This window comes from Arvicanthis niloticus, chromosome 5, assembly GCF_011762505.2.
Source record: "Arvicanthis niloticus isolate mArvNil1 chromosome 5, mArvNil1.pat.X, whole genome shotgun sequence".
NCBI lineage: Eukaryota > Metazoa > Chordata > Mammalia > Rodentia > Muridae > Arvicanthis > Arvicanthis niloticus.
Genome location: NC_047662.1, coordinates 536,955 through 558,097, shown reverse-complemented (window position 1 = coordinate 558,097; position 21,143 = coordinate 536,955). Strand labels below are relative to the sequence as shown.

Below are 21,143 nucleotides of genomic sequence, written 5' to 3'. Positions count from 1 at the left end.
ACAAGAAGAAATTAGAAATCCTGATAAGATTGTATGGAGGCGGGCTGGAGAGATGGCTCAGTGGTTAAGAGCACTGACTGCTCTTCCAGAGGTCCTGAGTTCAATTCCCAGCAACCACATGATGGCTCATAACCATCTGTAATGGGATCTGATGCCCTTTTCTGGTGTGTCTGAAGACAGCAATAGTGTATTCATATACATATAAATAAATAAATCTTTAAAAAAAAAGATTGTATGGAGGCTAGAAGCTTCCAGGACTAGGCCTAGGCTAGCAGATGGAGGTAGTAAGCCTTTGAGACAACAATTACTACAAGCGAATAAAATATGCTTTTACAAAGGTGAGAGAAGGGATGAAAAGAAAAAGGGAAGATATAGAAATAATAGGAATAAAGGGTAGATTATTGAATTTACTCTTAAATTATAGAGCCACTACTACTGGCCCAGAATCTTACATTTGTATAGATCTTTGTATATTGATATAAAATTAAGGTTATATTTGGTTACATTGGTATTGATTTTTGCATATTGATACAAAATTAAGGTTATATTTAGTTACAAATACTATGCATTAACTCCTTTTAAGGTAGTGTACAAATGTAATTCTTTAAAATGCAATATTACATTCTAGTCCTTTGAAAGCTGCTATTACAAACTGTTTAGGATAATTAAGAAATGCAAGTTAATAATCAAACTTATAATCATGTTAGATAATAGTTATTACAGAAATGTTTCCTAAGTTGAACAGATATAAACAAGTGCCGGGCAGTGGTGGCGCACGCCTTTAATCCCAGCACTTGGGAGGCAGAGGCAGGTGGATTTCTGAGTTCAAGGCCAGCCTGGTCTACAGAGTGAGTTCCAGGACAGCCAGGACTACACAGAGAAACCCTGTCTCAAAAAACAAAAACAAATAAACAAGCAACATTTGCCTATTCAGACATAGTACAAATAGATGGTCTTCAAAAACCTCAGAGATCCACAGCATATGGCATTATAGATGTTTTATTATTAAAAGGCATTTTTGCCAATGAGGCAGACCTGCTCCTGGCAGCACCCCTTTTCTACTTCAAAGTAGATGATCCGCATTGAAGATCCTTCTTTTGGTGTTTGCTTCATATATAGCGCACTAGTCATCAAGCAAGAAGCTGCCCTTTCTTCAACTGCTAACAGTATGTTGTCCATACTAGACAAATGAGATGCAGGGAAGTCGACTACTGAACTATACCAAGACTCGGCAAGCAGTCTTTCATAATTCCTGCTTTACAAAAACGTGTCAGATATTTTAAAGGCTGAAGATGGATGCTCCAACTTTATAGAGAAATTTTGGGGCACTGTCCAGGTAACCAACTATCTCTGCCATTTCTATGCTTTTCAAAGCTGTTTGCCCACACTTCCTGCATACCTGGGTCTCTGATGAAGTTAAAGACTAGCTAGTCTCACCATTAACCTTAAGTTGTTTAGGGTTTGAGAAAAATGTTTTCAGACCTAAGAAGATACTCTTAGGTTTATAAGTGCAAGTTTTGATTGAAAATGATTTAAATACAGGACTCTAACTTGCCAAGATAGGATAGACAATAGAGTACTTTCTCCAAAGTTGCCAAATACAAATGGACCAGAAATGATTAATGTAATTCATACATAATGTTTTTCATAATTGTTCTTATGGTATATAATTTATTATTGTAAAAGAAAAAGCCTTTTATTGAACTAAAAGGGGGAATGTAGAATCTCTTGTGCACTGTGTAAAAGCATTCATCTGTCAATAAAAAAAAATCCTATGGGCAATGAGTTGAGGCAGGAAATAGGAGAGTAAGAGGTGGAAATTCTGGCAGAGGGAGGAGAGGGGAATTCTGGGAAATAGCAAGGCAGAAGAGATTTGCCTGGACAGAGAGGAAGCAGGTTGCATAAACCTGAGAAGTAACTAACCAGTAGTAGAATTTATCCTAGAATAAACTGGATTATCAAGGCATGAGCTAGTTGGGTAACAGAGCCAAGGTTATTAGCCAAAGCATTTATTAATTAGTCTCAGTCTAAACCTACCAATTTATGGCTTTCTTTTTTTCTTTTTTTCTGTGGCTATAGAAGTCCATGAAACCTCTTCCATAGTGAAATATTACTGTCAGAACAACCTGATTCAGTGTGCTCAAGCCTGTGATCATTCATATCTGGGTCAGAATAAATTCTTGGTTCCTTTAGAGCAAGACTTATACTTTGCATTCGTATTTCTCACACCAGGTTTTCCCATTACCTGCCAGCCTTCACTGTTCTGATTCTGTGATGGGTCATTGCCATTCCTGGCCTCTCAATTGTCCTACTAGTACAGCAATTCACAGCCTTCTCCAAGCTGCATTCCTACAGAACCCTGTGAGAAGTAAGGGGGTCTTCACAATAAGCTTTCTGGAAACTGAGATCTCATAGCAAAAGTGAAACAGGGTATTTCACAACCAGGCAAAGTCAGGCTTCAGACTAGAACCAAAGAAAACTGGCTAGTTTGCATATTTTTTGGCATAAAATAGTGCTTTTTACATGTCCCTAATTTCATTTCGTCTCCTCCTTCAGTTCTTTTGTTGAGTTCTTTAAAGAGATAGAATTTTCCTGGTGTGTGTGTTGCCCCCTTCCTCAAGTATCTCATCTCATTAGTTGAGTACAGAAAGCCTTATCTATCCTGGGTATCCAAACTCTTTTAGCCCATAAGAACTTTTCAGTCCTAGGATAAAATGAAGAGTGCCTAGACAATCAGTCCCTGACTGCAGCCAGGGAAGATAGGGTCTTAGTGCCTTCTGTTTGACTGTGATTCTTTTTTTTTTTTTTTTCAAGCTTTGACATTATACCTTTATTTTTTCTATCTTATTTATTTTTTATTGGATATTTTATTTACAGACCGATTCTTTAATGGGCTCTAAATGCATCTCTGCAATGAGCACAGAAAAAGAATGCCTTTTAGACATGTAAAAATAGCTTAGTCAGGAACCCCACTACACCCATAACCTGCACCCGATAACCAGAACCCAGTGACATCACTCACTCAAGATAACCAGACACAATCCTAGAGCCCCATGATGCCCACTGGACAGTATATAAACAGAGACCAAGAACAACATTCTGCTCTGTACATCTGAAGAGAAACCACCTTAATCTGCCCTGGCTGGAGAGTCTCCCCCAAGATCCTGACCCTGGTATCAGAGACTTCTGTTAAGAGACTGGACGAAACCTTCAGCTAAGTGGCACAGGTGAGAAATCTTGGGGAGATAGGCTTGGGACTGTAGTTAGGAAATTTAGAGTGTGAATTTTGTGTGATGAGCCTCAGCATAAAATATACCTTTAGTTTTACCAACTACGCGTTATCTACCTTCTTGTTCCCGATAATCTCATACTGTTTAAGGGAGTTCTCAAAATCTCCAAACAACCCAACTAGTCCCCTTCACTTTTTTCTTGACCATTCTATCCGAGATAAAGAGGACAGGTCACAAGGCAGGCAGGCAGGCTGTAAGTCTGCCTGTTTACAAAGAAAAGTGTGAGCCACCACGCCCCGCAGAAGCTCTATTTCTTTCTTTTCTTTTCTTCTTTCTTTCGAGATCGAGCTCTCAGTAGGCAACCTAAACTGGCCTCCAACAGCGAAGCGATTTTCCTGCCGGTTCCCCGATTAGCAGAACTTGAAGAGCCCGCTACCTCACTCCTATTTTCTTATCACTTAAATGTTAACCTGCAAAGGGCTCTCCAAAAGAAGTGACGTGCTTCTCACTTCTACAAGTTCAGTGAACCTAAGGAAGGTACTCGTAATAGAGATAGGGCACAAACGAAGTACTGGAGCACAGTGCATCTATGAAAGTGGCGGAGTGACCACCTGGAGGAAATCAGAACGAGAAACATGCTAACCAGACTAAAGGAAGCCGCGGAAAGGACTCCAGACTCCCCCCAACGCCCGCCCCCAGGAAGTTTTTAATATTGCGCAAGCGCTGCGCCCAACGCGTCATCAAAGGCGACGGCACATTAAGGCAACTTGGACGCAGGCGCGGCTCACACAGCTTCAGTTGCCGGCTCAGGAGCTGTGACGTCAGGTGCCAGGAAAGGTGGTCCAGGCTTTAGCTGCTCTCAAACTGATTCAGCGTGGGCCGGTCGCTCTCCCGTGCCGATTGCAGTGCGGGCCCAGAAAAGCACCGTCGGCCTCCGCACGCGTTACGTCTCCCTCACTTCCGTGTCGCTGATTTCCGGTTACCGCCATCTTCCTCGCGCGGAAGCCGGCTGCTAGGTGGGAGCTCCGTAGCGAGTGCGGTGGGTAGTTCGGTCGGTGCCATGCCGTCATCGCCGCTTCGGGTGGCGGTGGTGTGCTCGAGTAACCAGAATCGGAGCATGGAAGCACACAACATCCTCAGGTAGTGCAAGCTCCACCTGTCCTCCGCCCCTCCTTCCCCCCACCCCCACAGATTCTTGTCCAGACCCCGACCCTGTACTGACTGGGCCGCGGAAGGTCGGGCCACGCCCGGCTTACAGGCTCGGCGAACCCTTAGAAGGATCTGTGCGCGCGACGCCCTCCTATAGAGCAAGCATCCCAGTAAATTCTAGAGATGGCACGCTATTCGCGGCCTGTCTGCATACTTTGTGTCTGACAGCTGGCGGCCTCTGGTTATGAAGCAGTATCACAGGGTAGGCCAAGATCTTTCCGTGATGCGAAGGGTGCCTGATGTTTATCTTTCCCCGTATGTGTCGTCAGGTTACATTCACTGGAAAGCTCTCAACACGTCATATCAAGATGGAACGAGTCTGGAAGTAACAACCGGTGGTCTGGGTTGTTAACGTCAGGAACTGTTTGCAAGTCTCATGCACAAGCCACCACCCCTCCCACCTCCTTAACTTTTAGTCAATTTGTAGAGCACACGAATTCATTTAGTCGATAATTCGTGGAGCACACGAATTTATTTGGTTCAGTGGGACCACCTCATATTTCTTAACGAATTCACCAGTGTCTAGTAGGGATTTTCTCTTTGATAGTATTTTATTTTAAAAATCTCTTGACAAAATGAGAAAGTGATGCATTGCATTACAGTTAAAATGTGGTTTTATAAATGTCAACTTTGCTAGTACAGTAGAAATGTTTTTTTTCTCCCAGAGTTAACTGCGAACTTTTGAAACTTTTATAAATCTTATTTTTTGACAGTTTCGGTTTTTTTCCCCTCAAAACAGGGTCTCTGTAGTTCTGGCTGTCCTGGAACTCACTCTATATCTGGTTGGCCTCAAACTCGATCATCTGCCTCTGCCTCCTAGTTGCTGCGATTAAAGGTGTGCTGCTGGCTTTGAACTCACTCTTTACCTGCCTCCCTTGTGTTGTTATTATTAATAGGAGTTTGCCACCATACCAAACACCATCTTGTGTTTTCTTAGTTGTCCAGAGTGTTAGTTGCCTATTATCTCAAATTCTAAAATTTCATTCTTTGTAACGTTTACTACATAGACCAGTAGTTCTTAACCTTCCTAATGCTGCAACCATTTAATATAGTCCTCATTTTGCTGTGACCCCCCCAACAATAGAATTATTTTGGATGCTACTTTGTAACTGTAATTCTGCTTTTATGAATTATAATGTAAATATGTGTTTTCTGATGGTTTTAGGTGACCCCTGTGAAAGGGTGGTTTGACACCCCCCTCCCCAAAAGGGGTCATTGAGAACCAGTGACATAGACCATAATCTTTACTTAGTAGTTTTGTAGATGGTGGCATGCTTTGAATTTAAGCAGTATGGGCTACAAAGTATAAAGCTAGCCTGGACTATAAGACACCATCTCAAGAAAAAAAGGGGCGGGGGCCTAGGTATCCTACTTCAGATTGTATCCTCGAACTAAGATTCATCTTGCCTAACTCAGAGTGCTAAGATCACAAGGATGTGATGCCACCCTGCCTTTGTGAGTTATCGATACACACATACACCTAACAGGTTTAAAAAGCACACTATCTATACCCTGCTCTTGTGGACTTATTAGTTTTAGGTATTTTTGTTTGTTTGTTTGTTTTTGTTTTTCCAGACAGGATTTCTCTGTGTAGTCCTGGCTGTCTTGGAACTCACTCTGTAGACCAGGCTGGCCTCGAACTCAGAAATCTACCTGCCTCTGCCTCCCTAGTGTTGGGATTAAAGGCGTGAGCCACCACTGCCTGGCTCTTAACAGTTTTCAAGGGTGCTTTCCAGAACAGTATATATTTATACAGTTCCTGTTGCCTCTCAATCTCGGGAAAGAATCTTTCTTTTTTAAGCCCCAAAATAGAAAAAATATTAAGTATACTTCAGGAGGACAACAGGCAGTAGTGGAGCACACCTTTGATCCTAGCACTTGGAGGCAGAGGCAGGTGGATCTCTGAGTTTAAGGTCAGCCTGGACTACAGAGCAAGTTCCAGGACAGCCAGGCCTGTTACACAAAGAAACCTTGTCTCAAAAATAAAACAGGCTAGGCTTCAACTAGAATGTTGCCTCCTGCAGTTTTTTGTTTTGTTTTATTTACAGGTTGCTTTCAGGCAGAAAACAACCTGTAATTTTATTATTAGCCAGACCCCATAGTTTTATCTGTAGTCTGAGCCATCCCAGGCTACATTCCCAGTAATGAAAAACAATTTTTTTCTGCATGCCTACTTATGCACTACTTTTATGCCTGGTATCCTCGTAGGCCAGAAGAAAGCACTGAGTCCCTGTAGAACTGGAGTTATATAGGTGGTTATGAACCACCATGTGGGTACTAGTAGTAGAACTTGGGCCCTCAGGAAGTACAGTCACTATTCTTAGCCATTGATCCATTTCTCCACCCCTTTCCTCTTTTTTTTAGATATGTGTTGAGATTTAAAGGTATATATGCCACCATGCCTGGCCCATGGAAGCTGCATTTTTAATTATGAAAAACCCAAAATTGCCTGGGAATATGGCTCAGAAGTAGAATACTAACCTAGTACAACCAAGGTTATGGGTTCATTCCTAGCTCTTCAAAAAGGAGGAAGCTGGGGGAAGGCATAGCTCAATAGCATGCTCATCTGTTGTGCACAAAGCCCTGGCTTTGATTCTCAGCATCCCATTAAAAATGATGTAATAACACGTCTATAATCCCACTACTTAGGAGGTAGAAGCAATACAACTAGAAGTTTGTTGTAGTTATTACAGAGAATTGAGAGTCCCAGGCCAGCCTGGGCTACATGGGACCCCATCTGAAAGTGAGAGACAGAGATGACTTGTGATAGCCAGGCAGTGTGAGGCCTGCCTGAGTATGTGTAAGTCCCAGAGTAGGAGAAACAAGCTTAGAGAGATGGTCTGATGAGTACCTCTACAAGGGTATTTTCTTAAAGCCATTTAAGTTCATCTTGCCTGTGTGTGCCTGAAGTGTGGAGGCCAGAGGGTTGATGTTGGCTAACCTTCTGTTGCTCTCCATCATATGTTTTGAGACCAAGTCTCAAGTGTAATTGCAGCTTACCTATTAGGCATACTTGCTGATAGCAAACTCACAAGTTACTGCTGTTTCCATGTTTCCTATGCTAAGATTAACCAAACACCACCCTGGCCAGTTATTTGTTTGTTGGTTTGGTTTATTTAAAGATAATTTTCTTTTACCAAGATAGGGTTTCTCTGTGTAATCCTGGCTGTCCTGGAACTTGCTGTGGACCAGGCTGGCCTCAAACTCACAGAGTTCTGCATGCCTCTGCCTCCTGAGTGCTGGGGTTAGAGGCGTGTGGTACCAACAAACTGTTTGTTTGTTTTTAAATTTTGTGTGTTTGTGTGTGCGTGTCTGCACTATGTACATGTAGTGCCCATGGGAGAAAATAGGAACCTAAGAAGAATCCATGGAGTTAGAAGAAACAGAGTTGACTATGGTCCCATGAATCCTTGATTTGTGGGAGTCTCTAGAACGCCAGTGTCATAATGACCACATATCCTGGGCTACACTGAAACAGAGACCACAAATAAGTCTTAGGACCACCAGAGTTATACCATCTAGTAACTCATAACTGACATAGGGTTTGAACATAGGCCACTTTGAGATGCCATGAAGTGTTCTCTGTTTTTAGGCTATGTTATCCATAGTCTTTTACATGGAGGTGGGGTAAGCTTGTCTCTGCCGTGTGGTTTTTGGTTATAGGTATACTAGAAGAGTGAACTGGGAATTGTTTAGGAACATAAAGACTTGGAGCCAATATACCTAGTAGTCCAGTGCTGCAGAGGCTCAAGCATAGGATTACAAATTTCAGACCAGCTTGGATTCCTCTGTAGTAAGAACCTGCCTTGTGAGAAGCTGGCTGTGATGATACAAATTTACGATTGTCCCACACTGTAGGGAGGACAGGGTGGTTGAGGGTTTGAATACCATCTGGGCCTTTTTTTTTTTTTTTTTTTTTAATTAGAACAAAAGGCTACAGGTCTTTACAGCATGCCTCCATGAGAACATGTTACCTTCATGGGTTTTAAGGGACTGGGGGCTAGTTTTTGGTTTGTTCCTATAGAAAGTAGAATTAAGACCAAGGAGTTGCTAAAGAAAATGGACTTCTGTTTAGCTGACAAATTTTGGTATAGCAAACTTAGTACTAAAAGTTATTGCCCAAACAGGCCAGACAGCTCGGGTAAGGTGCATAACTGCCATCCTGACAACTCGAGTTTGAGTCCTTGGACCCACATGATGGGATGAGAAGACCAACTCCTACAGGTGTCCTCTGACCTATACATACACACATACATGCCAAATAAGTACTAAGTGTAATAAGTGCATTTACAACCTTACGGGCCTGGCACAGTGGCACGTGACTTTAATCCCAGCACTAGAGAGACACAGGTAGGTAGATTTTGGGGAGTTTGATGTCATCTTGATCTACATAGCTACTTCTAGGCTATAGGTCAACACAGAACCAAAAAGTTACTGTCCATATTTAAGATTGTATTCTCAACTTTTTTCCTGTTTTTATTTTTTTGAGACAGGATTTCTTTGTGTAGCCTTGCCCTGGAACTAGCTTTGTAGACCAGGCTAGCCTCAAATAAACAGAGGTTTGTCTGCCTCTGCCTCCTGGGTACTGAGTTAAAGGAGTGCACCATCTGCCCAGCTTCAACCTTGCTTTGTAGGTAAGAAAATTAGAGCCTGTACTTTAAAATTTTTCTAGTGATGGCATAACTTAAGATATTTTCAAAGAGGTTTACTTTCTGTATTAGTTAATACTTTGTTTTTGTGACAAGTTACTAAGGAGAAACATCTTAAGGGAGAAAAGATTTGGTCTAAAAGTGTTAGTTCATGGAAGAAAGGCATAGTGGAGAGGACCTGAAGGAGCCGAGCTGTGCACCTATCATTCATGGTGAGGATAAGATACATTATTCACGATGGTTGATTTTGTCCAGCTAGGCCTTGCTTCTTGTTTCTCTTTTGTCATCAAATTATGAATCCCTCATATTAACCCACTGATTAGGTTGGAATTCTTTTTGGTTTTTCAAGACAGAGTTTCTCTGTGTTGCCTGGCTGTCCTGCAACTTGCCAGGCCTACTACCTTGAATTCAGAAATCCACCTACCTCTGCTGAGATCAAAGGTATGCCATCACACCAGGTTCCATGGGCCACTTCACAACTGTACCATAACATCTCACCAGCTTTGAAAGCTTTGGAAGATTGATACGTCAACAACATAAAAGACAGGATGATAGGCTCTAGCTAGTCTTTAGTAAAGATGACTGGATTGTAGTACTTCCTGTTTTGTTTTTTAGATTTATTTTATGTATATGAGTACTCTATCTGCGTGTACATCTTATACCTGTATGCCAGAAGAAGGCATTGGATCCCATTACAGATGGGTGTGAGCCATCATGTGATTTCTCAGATTGAACTCAGGACCTCTGGAAGAGCAAACAGTGCTCTTAACCACTGAGCCCGAATACTTCCTGTTTTGAGATGGACTTGCTTTTAGAAGCAGTGAATTCAAGATTTTAGTGCCCTGCTAAAAATCATAATTTAAAGTCCCATTTATCACTGCAGAACATTAAGGGGTGTGTGGGGGAATACCAGAACCTGTGCTAGCAATTTGAACATTTTCTTTGGCATACATTTTACCATTTTACTTCCCTCTTTGGTACAACAGTGAAACAATTGTGTTTTTCTTAATGTAACATTTTCTACAGTGAATTCACTAATAGATTTTTGATAGGTGTGAAAGACATTTATTTTTAGACAGAATAGTTGCCCTTCAGGCAAAGCTGTTGGTTGTCAGGAGTATTCTTATAGCATTCACTGCCTTTATGTAAGAAGCAGATTGTCACCATACAAGATGGGCTGTTATGCCAGTTTCAGAAGCTTCAGAGAAAGCAGAGCTTCTGTTTCTAATTAGCCTTTTTGCCACCTGGGAACAGCTTTTTGGGGGGAAACAAACTGCATTGCAATTTATTTTTAATTAGGATGCTTAAAAGAAATAGTTCAGAAAGTGGGGGAGGGGAGGCACTTCATAATGTGATGGCAGACCATGCAGGCAGCTCTCGGGCTTGCAGTTATATCAAGATTGGTTCGGGTTGTTTGGGGGATGATGTACTTGTAAGAACAGACAGATTAAAATGGAGAATGTTCCCTATGGAAAGCCCTGCATCAGCCTCACAGCCTTCTGGGGATTGTGGCCATGTCTATCATGCCCTCTCCAGTGCTCCTGGGGACCTGCGTGGAGGGTTTCTCTGTGCTCTCTATATAATGAGGATGTTGTGTGCATTTGAAGTGCCTCTATCTCCTAACTTACTTGTTTTGTTGGGGTTCCTAGGCTAGTTTCAAAATCCTGAGTTCAAGTTGATTCTCCTGCCTTTCAGCCTTCTGATAGCTGAGACTTCAGGCTTGTGCCAAAGGGTTTAGCTCTATACCTCACTTAAAGTACTCAGGGAAATGAGCAAAAAGAAATGAGCCTTATACATCCAGCCTTTTGCTTTTCCCATTGTTAAAATATTCTGGTAATCCCTTTAGTGTAGATCTTAGGCAATGGAGGGAGGGGGACCTTTTGGGAAAAGTAGTCTCAGCCCTTTGACTCAATTAAGGTGACTTTTTGAATACCTAGTTTATTCATACTTGGTCACAAGTAGGTTTGCTTGTAAAACTTGAGATCTTTCACCTCATTCATGCCTGTGGAGAAAGTAACAGGATTCAGAGCAAAACTACTTCTGATCCATATTGAAGAGCTTCATTTAGCTACTGACATAATGGCTTCTTGTCACTTCAGACAAGGACTCATTGCAGATATTTCCAAGTCTGTATAATTCTCAGTTCCTGCTATAATGCTTTACTGTGCAGTTTTTGTAACATGTAGAACCTTTTAAGGCTTGATCTTTTCAGAGATGATCTTCCCTTCTGCCCGGGGATTGCTACCAGTCATTTTTGTAATGTGATCTTGTGTGTGTATATGCATGCATGCATATACATTTTGTTTGTTTGTTTGTTTGTTTGTTTGTTTTTTGAGACAGGGTTTCTCTGTGTAGTCCTGGCTGTCTTGTGATTTGCTATGTAGATCAGGCTGGCTGCAAACACTGCCTGCCTCTGGTGTGCTGAGATCAGAGGCATGCACTACCATGCCTGCTTGAGTTTGTGTTGTTTTGTAATGTAGATCTTATTTCTCATTCATTACATGGTCTAACTTAAATTTTTTAGATTTGTATTTTTATGTGTGTTTGTGTTTTTACTTTCATGTGTATATGTGTACCATATATGTGTGCATCGTGCTCATGGGGATCAGAAGAAGGCATAGGGGAGCTTGAGAGATGGCTTAGTTGTTAAGAGCACTTAGTATTCTAGAAGACCCAGGTTTGATTCTCAGCATCCACATGGTTATTCACAACCATTCATAATTCTAGTTCCAGATTGTATATAATCATTCATACATACATACATACATAAGCAAAATACTTATGCACATAAAATAAATTAATTAAAAGAAAAAGAAGGGGAGGGGGGCCGGGTGACAGTGGCGGCGCACGCCTTTAATCCCAGCACTTGGGAGGCAGAGGCAGGCGGATTTCTGAGTTTGAGGCCAGCCTGGTCTACAGAGTGAGTTCCAGGATAGCCAGGGCTACACAGAGAAACCCTGTCTCGAAAAACCAAAAAAAAAAAAAGAAGAAGAAGAAGAAGAAGAAGAAGAAGAAGAAGAAGAAGAAGAAGAAGAAGAAGAAGAAGAAGAAGAAGAAGAAGAAGAAGAAGAAGATCTCTGCAAGAACAAATACTCTTAACTGCAAAACCATCTCTTCAGCCCCTATACTTGTTCTGTTTAAAAAAACCCTCATTGGCTTGAAGAGGCAAGTCTTTGTCTTGTGATCCTTAATCCCAGTACTCATGTAGAGCATGCTCATGCGGGTGCTGAAGCCTCATAATTTGGACGCATGAACTGCAAAGCAAAGGGCTGCAGCATCAACAGACAAGACAAGCAGATGCTTTAACCCAATGGTGCTTCTTTGGATCTTGGCCACCAAGGGCCACACCTCATTGTTTGTTCTCTTATTGTACATTATCCAGGTTGGTAAGCAAATTGTTTCAAATTTAGATTAAGGGGGACCTCTGTCTTGACCCTCTCAGGAAGGCATTATGTTTCAGTTTCCTGTCACATTTCCTGAGTTTGGTTGTGTTGCCTTTGCAGTTATAAACAACAGCTGGCTTTTTTGCTTTCCTGCTCTCTATTTTGTTGGAACATTGGAAATTCTGTTTCAGGTTTCATAGCTCGGTGTATGTGGACTTAGGGTTTAATGATGAGTCTCTGCTTTGGGTTGTATTCCTATGTCATACTCGGGGGGCCTGGTTGTACAGCTCAAACATTGAAGAAATATGGGAACTGACTCAGCTTTTTATCAACCTCAGTGGCCTCAGCTGAGGTGTCCCACAGAGCTAGCTCCAGGACAGAGAAACTAAATACATATATTTGGTTTTTTTAGACTAACATATATATATATATATATATATATATATATATATATATATATATATATTTACATATGAATGTGTGTGTATAAAATTTTTTGAGACCAGGTTTCTCTGTCCTGGAACTAGCTCTGTTGAATAGGCTGACCTCAAACCTCAGGGATCTATCTCTCTGCCTCCCAAGGGCTGGGATTAAAGGTGTGTACCACAGCACCTAGCTAGAATTATTTTTTATATGTCTGCTTTTGTGAACTCTTTGTAAGTGATGTGTGTACTGATACAGGGCTATGTTGCTTGGTACAGCTCTCTCTTAGACCTCTGTGCTGCTGTTTTTGGAGATGATGATATTGACCTTCAAAGGATTCTGCATAGATTTATAACCTAGTGGTTTGTTGGCTTTTGTAGTTATAGGCAACACTTTGAATGTATTGTGTGCCTCCCCATCCTCTTTTTTATTTTATGTCTGAATGAGCTTCTGGAAGTGAGGTTCTGGGCTGCAGGTGGTCTTACTCATTACCCACTGTAGATACTGGCTGAGCAGCCTTGTGTCTAGCTGCAGTGAGAAGTCCATCTTTGCTAGTTCATGTCATTGTGCTGCTGTCTGTTCACAGTTCACCAGTGTGCTACCATGTGACATCCTCAGGATATAGCAGTGAACTAATCTGATTGGTCCTTCCCTATTTGTTCCTGACTCTGTATTGTTAGATGTACAGATCATTTCTTTCTTAATCCTATGTTATTAACCCTTCTGAAGGGTTATAAGTCGTGTTCTTTTGTGGCACTCTTGTAGCATTTGGGGCTGGTAAGTAGTTGTCCTGCACATACCAGGATGTTGATCAGCGTGCTTATCCAGTTGTAACAGTCACAGACGTTTTAGATAATTCTGAATGTACTGGATTACAATTAAACGAACAACAGTAAAAACAGAATAATGTGTGGTAGCATGACTTCTAGACTAGCCAGATGTATATAGTGAATTCCAGGTCAGCTTGGGCTACATACTGAGACCCTGTCTCAAAACAACAGCAAAATACAGAAAAGCTTTACCACATCGATGCTTTTTAAAGATCAGAACCATTAGGCATGGTGTTACTAGCTTTAATCTCTGCATTGAGGAATCAAAGGCTTTTAGATTTCTGTGAGTTCAAGGTCAGCCTGGTTAATAAGAGTTTCAAGGCTACATAGTGAGATCCTGTTTCAGAAAGCCAAAAAGTGAGGGGGAGGGGAGTGGCTATGAGTTGCATTTTGGGAGCTGGAGGGATGGCTCAGTGGTTAGGAGCATTTGCTGATTTTATAGAGGACCTAAGTTCAGAGTTCAGTTTCTAGCATCCACATGATAGCGTACAATCATCTGCAGTTCCAGTTCTAGGGGATCCAGTGCTCTATTCTGACCTTTCAGGTTACCAAATCCATCGGTGGTACATAGGCATACAGACAGACAAAACACCCATACACATAAAGTAAATAAATCTAAAGAAAAACATTTTTTGTTGATTTTTTTTTTTGTTTTGTTTTGTTTTGTTTTTTGTTTTTTGTTTTTCGAGACAGGGTTTCTCTGTATAGTTCTGGCTGTCGTGGAACTCACTCTGTAGACCAGGCTGGCCTCAAACTCAGAAATCCGCCTGCCTCTGCCTCCCAAGTGCTGGGATTAAAGGCGTGTGCCACCACCGCCCGGCGTTACAGAATTTTTAAAAAATGGTTTTAACATTTGGTTAAAATTTTTAAGATATAGGTTAGTTGTGGTGGCATAAGACTAATCTCAACACTCTGGAGGTAAAAGCAGGCAGATCTCTTGAGTTTAAGGGCAGCCTGATCGACTTGGAAAGACCAAGGCTCAAAAAATAAAAACGATAAATAAATAAAAACAGGTTGGGAATTATCTCATTTTTTTCAAATACCTGCTCTGTAAACATGAGAACCTAAGTTCAGATTTCCAGCATCCACATAAAAGTCGTGTGTGTGTGTGTGTGTGTGTGTGTGTGTGTGTGTGTCTGTCTGTCTGTCTGTCTGTCTGTGTCCCTAGCACTAAGGGCAGGTATCTTGGTTTGAGAGAACATGTGGATCCCTGCAGCTCATTGGCCAGCCATTCTAGAGGAATTGAACTTGAGGTTTAATGAGAGACCGTCTTCTCCTAAAAATGGAGGAGAGGAATGGGGGAGGACAGTGTGGTGGCTTTCACATGCACAAATGTGCACACATCCGTGAAAACTTGCATGTGCACTAAAAAGCAAAAACTTAAAGCATGTTCTTAATATTTAAAGTTCACTTTTTGTTGTTTTTATTGTTTTAATGTCCTTAAACTTTATTTTGTGTGTATGGTATATATGAAAGCATGTACAGTGAATGTGAGAACACTGTACATTTGAGAGCCAGTGGACAATTTACAATGTTAATTCCAGGAATTGAATATATAAGTCATGAAGCTTACACAGCAAGTAAATTTACCCACTGAGCCATTTTGCCCACATAAATAGGGTTGGTGAGATGGCTCAGCTGATAAAGGCACTTGCTACCAGGTTTGATGACCTGAGATCTTTCTCTAGAACCCATATGATAGTACTAGAGACACATAAATAAATACATTAATAAAATATTAAAAGAAAAATAGGCTGTTCATTTTTGTTTTATGTCCTTTGGATGCAAACTGTATGTTTTAATCAAACTGTGATTTTTCTTTTCTTCTTTGTGTCTTCCAGCAAGCGTGGTTTCAGTGTCCGCTCCTTTGGAACAGGAACTCATGTGAAGCTCCCAGGACCAGCACCTGACAAGCCCAATGTTTATGACTTCAAAACCACATATGACCAGATGTACAATGATCTCCTCAGGAAAGACAAAGAACTGTATCCCATGGCTGACCCTTAGAGAACCAGAGTGGTCATCTGGTGGGTGTGATTTGTGACTGGTAGTCACTCTGATCCCCCACCCTGTAGGGTGTGTTTTAGGTGAAACAGGACCAGCTAATGTTTTCTGGCATATAGGCTCGTGGTGCCTACATCAATACTTTTTTATTTATAAGAAGTCAGTTTCCCTTTCTTCTTCTTTCTTTCTCTCTTTCTTCCTCTCTTTCTTTCTCTCTTTCTTTTTTCTTTCTTCCTTCCTTTCTTTCTTCCTCTCCTTCCTTCCTTCCTTCCTTCCTTCCTTCCTTCCTTCCTTCCTTCTTTAAGATAGAGTCTCACTATGTAACCCTGGCTAGCCTGAGATTCACTATGTAGACCAGGCTGACCTTGAACTCACGGAGATCCTCATTGCCTCTGCCTGCTGTGTGCTGGGATTAAAGACATGGGACACGAGCCCAATGGAGAATTCAGTTTCTTTCCTTCTGCCCTTGGAGAGTCTAGAGCAGTGGTTCTCAACCTGTGGTTGGGACTCCTTTTGGGGAGTTAAACAGCCCTTTTACAGGGATTGTCTAAAAAACCATTGGAAAACACAAATTGTTGACATTGCAATTCATAACTGTAGCAAAATTACAGTAATAAAGTAGCAGGAAAATAATTTTTGGTTGGGAGTAACCACAACGTGAGGAACTTATTAAAGGGTGGCTGCATCAGGAAGGTTGAGAACCACTGGTTGAGAGGCAGACACAAAGGTAACGTCTACTTGATGTGATAATCAGAAGGCCCTGCTATGTTGCTAAACAGTGGCACAGAGATGAGTAAATAGAAACCACTTCACACTGTGGCTGCCCGTCTGCTTCCTCTGCATAGGTGTGCACACACCATTGGTAAGGCTGTTGGACATTTCTGTGGCTCCTGGAGATATATTGGCTGGGTTAATAGATCATGCCTATAATCTCAGTCTTTGTGAGGGCTGAGGCATGGAGATTGCTACAAGTTTGATGCCAGCCTGGGCTACATAGTTTGAGGCTAGCTTGGGTTATAGAACAAGACCCTGTCACAAAAAGTTGCTGTGTATACCAAACAGAAGCATGAAAAACAAAAACATATAATTCTGAAAGAACTTCAAGAAGTAAGACAGTCTGTAATTTGTACTGGTCAGTCATGGGGAAAGAAAAGAGTGTTTTAAAATCAGTTTTCCATGCCACACATTGTATAATGGTTAATCTAATCAGTGCTCCAGGTTTTTGAGCAGAGCTTTTTATGATAAAACCCCCATTCTTACTTGAAATTTTCTCATGTTCATAAGCTTAGCATGTGCATGAGGCCCATGCTTGACCCTGAGCACCTCTAGATAAACAATTGTAGATATACTTTAGTTATATTCTAGATATAGCTTAGTGCTCAGAATAGAGGTCAACTTATTTTCCCTTTGTAGTTTTAGAGATCAGACCTCTGGTCTTATATATGCTATTCTAGCCTAGCACTCCTCCACTGAGTCATCCCCGGATATAAACTTTCTTTTTTAGAGACATGTTCCTACTATGTATCCCTGGCTGGCTTGTAACAATCTGTATAGACAAAATTGGCCTACAACTTAGATCTACCTGTCTCTCTCTCTCCTTCCTGGGTGCTGGGGTTAAAGGTGTGGGCTGCTGCATCTGCCTGTTTCTTGTTCTCCTCATCATCCATCTTCACTTCTTAAGTATTCAGGCAGCATTTCACTAAGTTGCCCAAGCTAGCCTTGAACAAACTCTAGCGAGGGTCAGCCATAAACATGTTGCCCTCCTGCCACAGCTTCCCAGGAATCTGAGGTTACAGATAGCATTGTCTCCTGCAGCTTTTTTCTTTTAATATTTATATTCTTAATCATTTTAATATAAACTAAACTTTAAGCTAGTGTAGAGTCCTAACTACTCTAGAAGCCGAAGCAAAAGGATCACTTGATCCCAGAGTTCATGGCCAACCTGGGTAACTGGGAGGCTTGGCCTCAAAGGAAAAAGCATGTTCTGCATGTTCTGGGTGTTACGCCACAGGTCACACTCAGGAAGCTGAAGTTGAACTCTCAAGAAGAAAGAAGAAGAAACTAAAAATGTTTATATAGGTGCAGACAGGAATTAGGTAGCTTGAAGGGTAGTTCCCAAATGTCTTCTAACAAAATGTGATTCCATGTGGTCACTACAACTTTGCCACCCCCACCCTACATCCCAGTTCTCCCTCAGCTGCAGGCTACAGTTGAAAGATGGTCAGTAGGGACATTGGGTCAGAAACAGGTATTTCCTGTTAGTGTTGGTACAATTGGGAGCCTGCTTATGGCCTGTACCGTAGTGACCCTGGAGCCACCCTGATAAGAGAGTACTTCTGACACTTCACCCCACTCAGAAGGCCAGGAGCCTAAATGTGTGTGTGTGTGTGGGGGCGCGCTAAGTGTTCCTCTGAGTGTTGGGTGGAGCAAGGTATTATGCTCACATCCTTTCCCCAAGAGCTCTTAAGTAGGGGTTGGGAGCACATCTCAGAACAGCTTCTTCCCGGAGCCTCTTTGGTAAACATGGTATACTCCTTTCCCATAGAGTCACAGGATGTATTACTGTAAAATCTCAAAGACTTTGGTTTTCCTTGGCTCTAGGAAAACGTTTTTTTCCTTTTTTTTTTTCTTTCTTTCTTTTTCTTTCTTTTTTTTTTTTTCCAGATTTTTTTTTTTCCAAGACAGGGTTTCTCCAAGTAGCACTTCTGTCCTAGGACTCACTCTGTAGACCAGACTGGCCTGGAAAACTTATTTGGTTGTTTTCAAGATAGGATCTCTCATGTAGCTCTGCTTTTCCTAGAACTTGCTATGTAGAACAGGCTGGCCTCTGTTAGGATTAAAGGCATACAGTACTGTGCCTAGGTCTTATCTGCCTTTGAAATATCTTGAGTTAGTACTATTTATTTTTGATAGAAAATAAATTGTCTTCTATTTTGTGACAGAAATAAACATGTAGTAATGCACATGTTCATACTCCCTTTATTATAAATTAAAATTTAATATTGAAACCAACAGACTTCCCTGTTTCTGGACAGGGTAGCTCTTAATATGTTTTACAAGTGCCAAATTTAGGTTTCAGCTATTTAGGTAGCTCTAGAAGGAGTGGAGGCCAGCATCTAGGAGTAGTATGTTTTACATTTTTTTAGGGTGATGGTTTAAGTTTCAGTGGCTCCCTCTTAATATGTGCAGACTATACAGAAAAGAGCTATATATGAGCCCTTAATGTTTTGGGGACAGGAGTGGCATGTCCGGAAGCTTGTGGCCATGTCGGTAGCTTGGTGATGTCTTCATTCAGAATTTGCCTCTTGAGATCCCTCTAGACAGATCACCTCTTGGTTGGCCCTCAGGAAGTTTATTACTCATTTACCTGGTGTAGGAAGTATTGGTCTGGGTGGAGCTGGAATGAGGCATAACAATGTACTTAATGCTTTTCTGTGGTTTCAGAATTATTCTTGTCCAAAAGAAGGTCTGTCTCTTCCAGGGAATTTATTAGACATTGGCATCAAGCCAAGTTAGATAAGGGCATGATTGGGATTATATGAAGGAAGGGGGAGAAAGGTGGGGTCACTATATGGGATACCTATTTGTTCCAGGGCAGACCAGTTCAGAGAATTGGGAAAGGAATGATGCTGTGATTTTTAATAACCCTGATAGTGTTCCTTAGTCAGTAGTAAGTGTCCCTTACAAAAGACCCATAGTTTTATAGTAGAAAGCAAGAAGAATATTCTAAGATGTAACTCAAAGATGAAAACACTCTGTTTATATTTTCAAAGGCAAAAGATACTTGATTAGAACTGGGTGCCTCGTGGCCCTAGACCATCTCTCATGTTCTTTTTTAAAATTTTATTTATTCACTTTATATCTCAATATCGACCCCCCCCCCCTATTTTTCCAGTACCCTCTCCCTTTCTCCTCTGAGAAGGGGGTGCCTTCCTCTGGGTATCACCCCCACAACCACCAGGGACATCGTCTCCCACTGAGATCAGACAAGGTGGCCCAGTTAGGGGAACAGGATCTACAGGCAGGCAAAAAAATATGGATCGGTTCATGGAATTTGCGTGTCATCCTTGCACAGGGGGACCATGCTCATCTCTGTCATTCCAGTTTTAGTATGTGCTGCCAAAGCAAGCACTCTGCCATATTTTCTATTCTTTGTGTAGTTAAGGGCCTCAGGCTCTTCATGTGTGCCACTTGATGAGCAGAGCACCAGCCACCTGAGATCCTGCACTTGGGCAGCAAAGAGTTAAAGAGGAAACATGCACATGCCTAGATCAGTGACAGAAATTCTAAGTTCACCTGATTTCTGCAGACTGATAAAAATGTCTTTGAAACCAGATATGGTGGTTACATACCTCCATCTAAGCTTCTCTGTGCGATGAGGCAGGAGGATGACCAGGAGTCTGCCAATGCAGGGTCTGCCTGGGTAACAGACCATTCCCTTTCTTAAAGATGAAAGAAAATGGTGGACGCAGTATCACCTGTTTCCCAGTACTTGAGAGGTTCAGGTTGAGTTTCAGGCTAGCCTGTTAAATAAGCAAGACCCTATCTTACATCTTCATTTAAGTGGTTTTATTGTTGAATTTCGTTAAGAGGTGCCCACTGGCTCTGTGTCAGATATACCTGGAGCAACTCTGGTGATATAAGTTGATTTTTGTTTATGAGGGATGGTCAGTCTTAGTACCAGTGAACTATCAAGAGATTAAGAAAGTAGGTCAGAACAAAGATCACTGGGAAGCACCCACGCCCTGCTCTTGCTCCTGCCTCTGCTCCCCACTGCTAATGTGGAGGCTATGATGTTCATAAGACACCACAGAGGGTAGTTATTACTTTTCCTGAAACTTGCATATACGTTGCAGAGTAGACCTGTAAATCTGCTCTCTCTAGCATGCTTCTTGGATTTATCTCTGGGATCTTGCAATCACCCTTTGAGTTTAGAATATATTTTAGCTATCCTTTTTTTTTTTTTTTTTTAGTTCATCCCTTTTACTACTGTACATTTTTATTTCCTTGAAAAAATGTTTCTGAGATAGAAAATTGCCAGAATTGGCCTTCCAATGGTTAATCTTGTCAAATTGATTGGATGAGATACATTTAGGAGATTAGTAAAAACATAGCTCTGGGTATGTCTTTGAGAGTGACTTTTTTAATTTAAAATTTTATTGTTTGTATGAACAAGCATACATGGATGTATAGCATGCATGTGGAAGTCAGGACAACTGTGGAAATTATTCTCTCCTAACCTATGTGGGTTTCAGGGGGCCATTAGAAGAAGTAGGTCATAGGTATCATATTCTGGTATTTTAAAAATATAAAAAACTTTTTTGAAAGTTTTTATGAAGTTAATTTTTTTAACTTGAAAGATTTATTTATGGATGAGTGTTCTACCTACATGTACACCTGCATGCCAGAAGAGGG

At 41.4% G+C, this 21,143-nt stretch overlaps 1 protein-coding gene and 1 pseudogene across 1 annotated transcript in view; one reads left to right on the top strand and one right to left on the bottom strand.

The window, feature by feature from the left end:
- Positions 1–3,974: 3,974 nt before the first annotated feature.
- Ssu72 (SSU72 homolog, RNA polymerase II CTD phosphatase) overlaps positions 3,975–21,143 on the top strand; it is a 28,503-nt gene continuing 11,334 nt past the window's right edge. The window contains exons 1-2 of the mRNA XM_034502500.2: positions 3,975–4,370; positions 15,566–15,709. Coding sequence (XP_034358391.1) covers positions 4,291–4,370; positions 15,566–15,709 — 224 coding nt within the window. The 5' untranslated portion in view covers positions 3,975–4,290. The remainder of the gene's footprint in view (positions 4,371–15,565; positions 15,710–21,143) is intronic.
- LOC117709785 (U6 spliceosomal RNA) lies at positions 19,758–19,858 on the bottom strand (annotated as a pseudogene).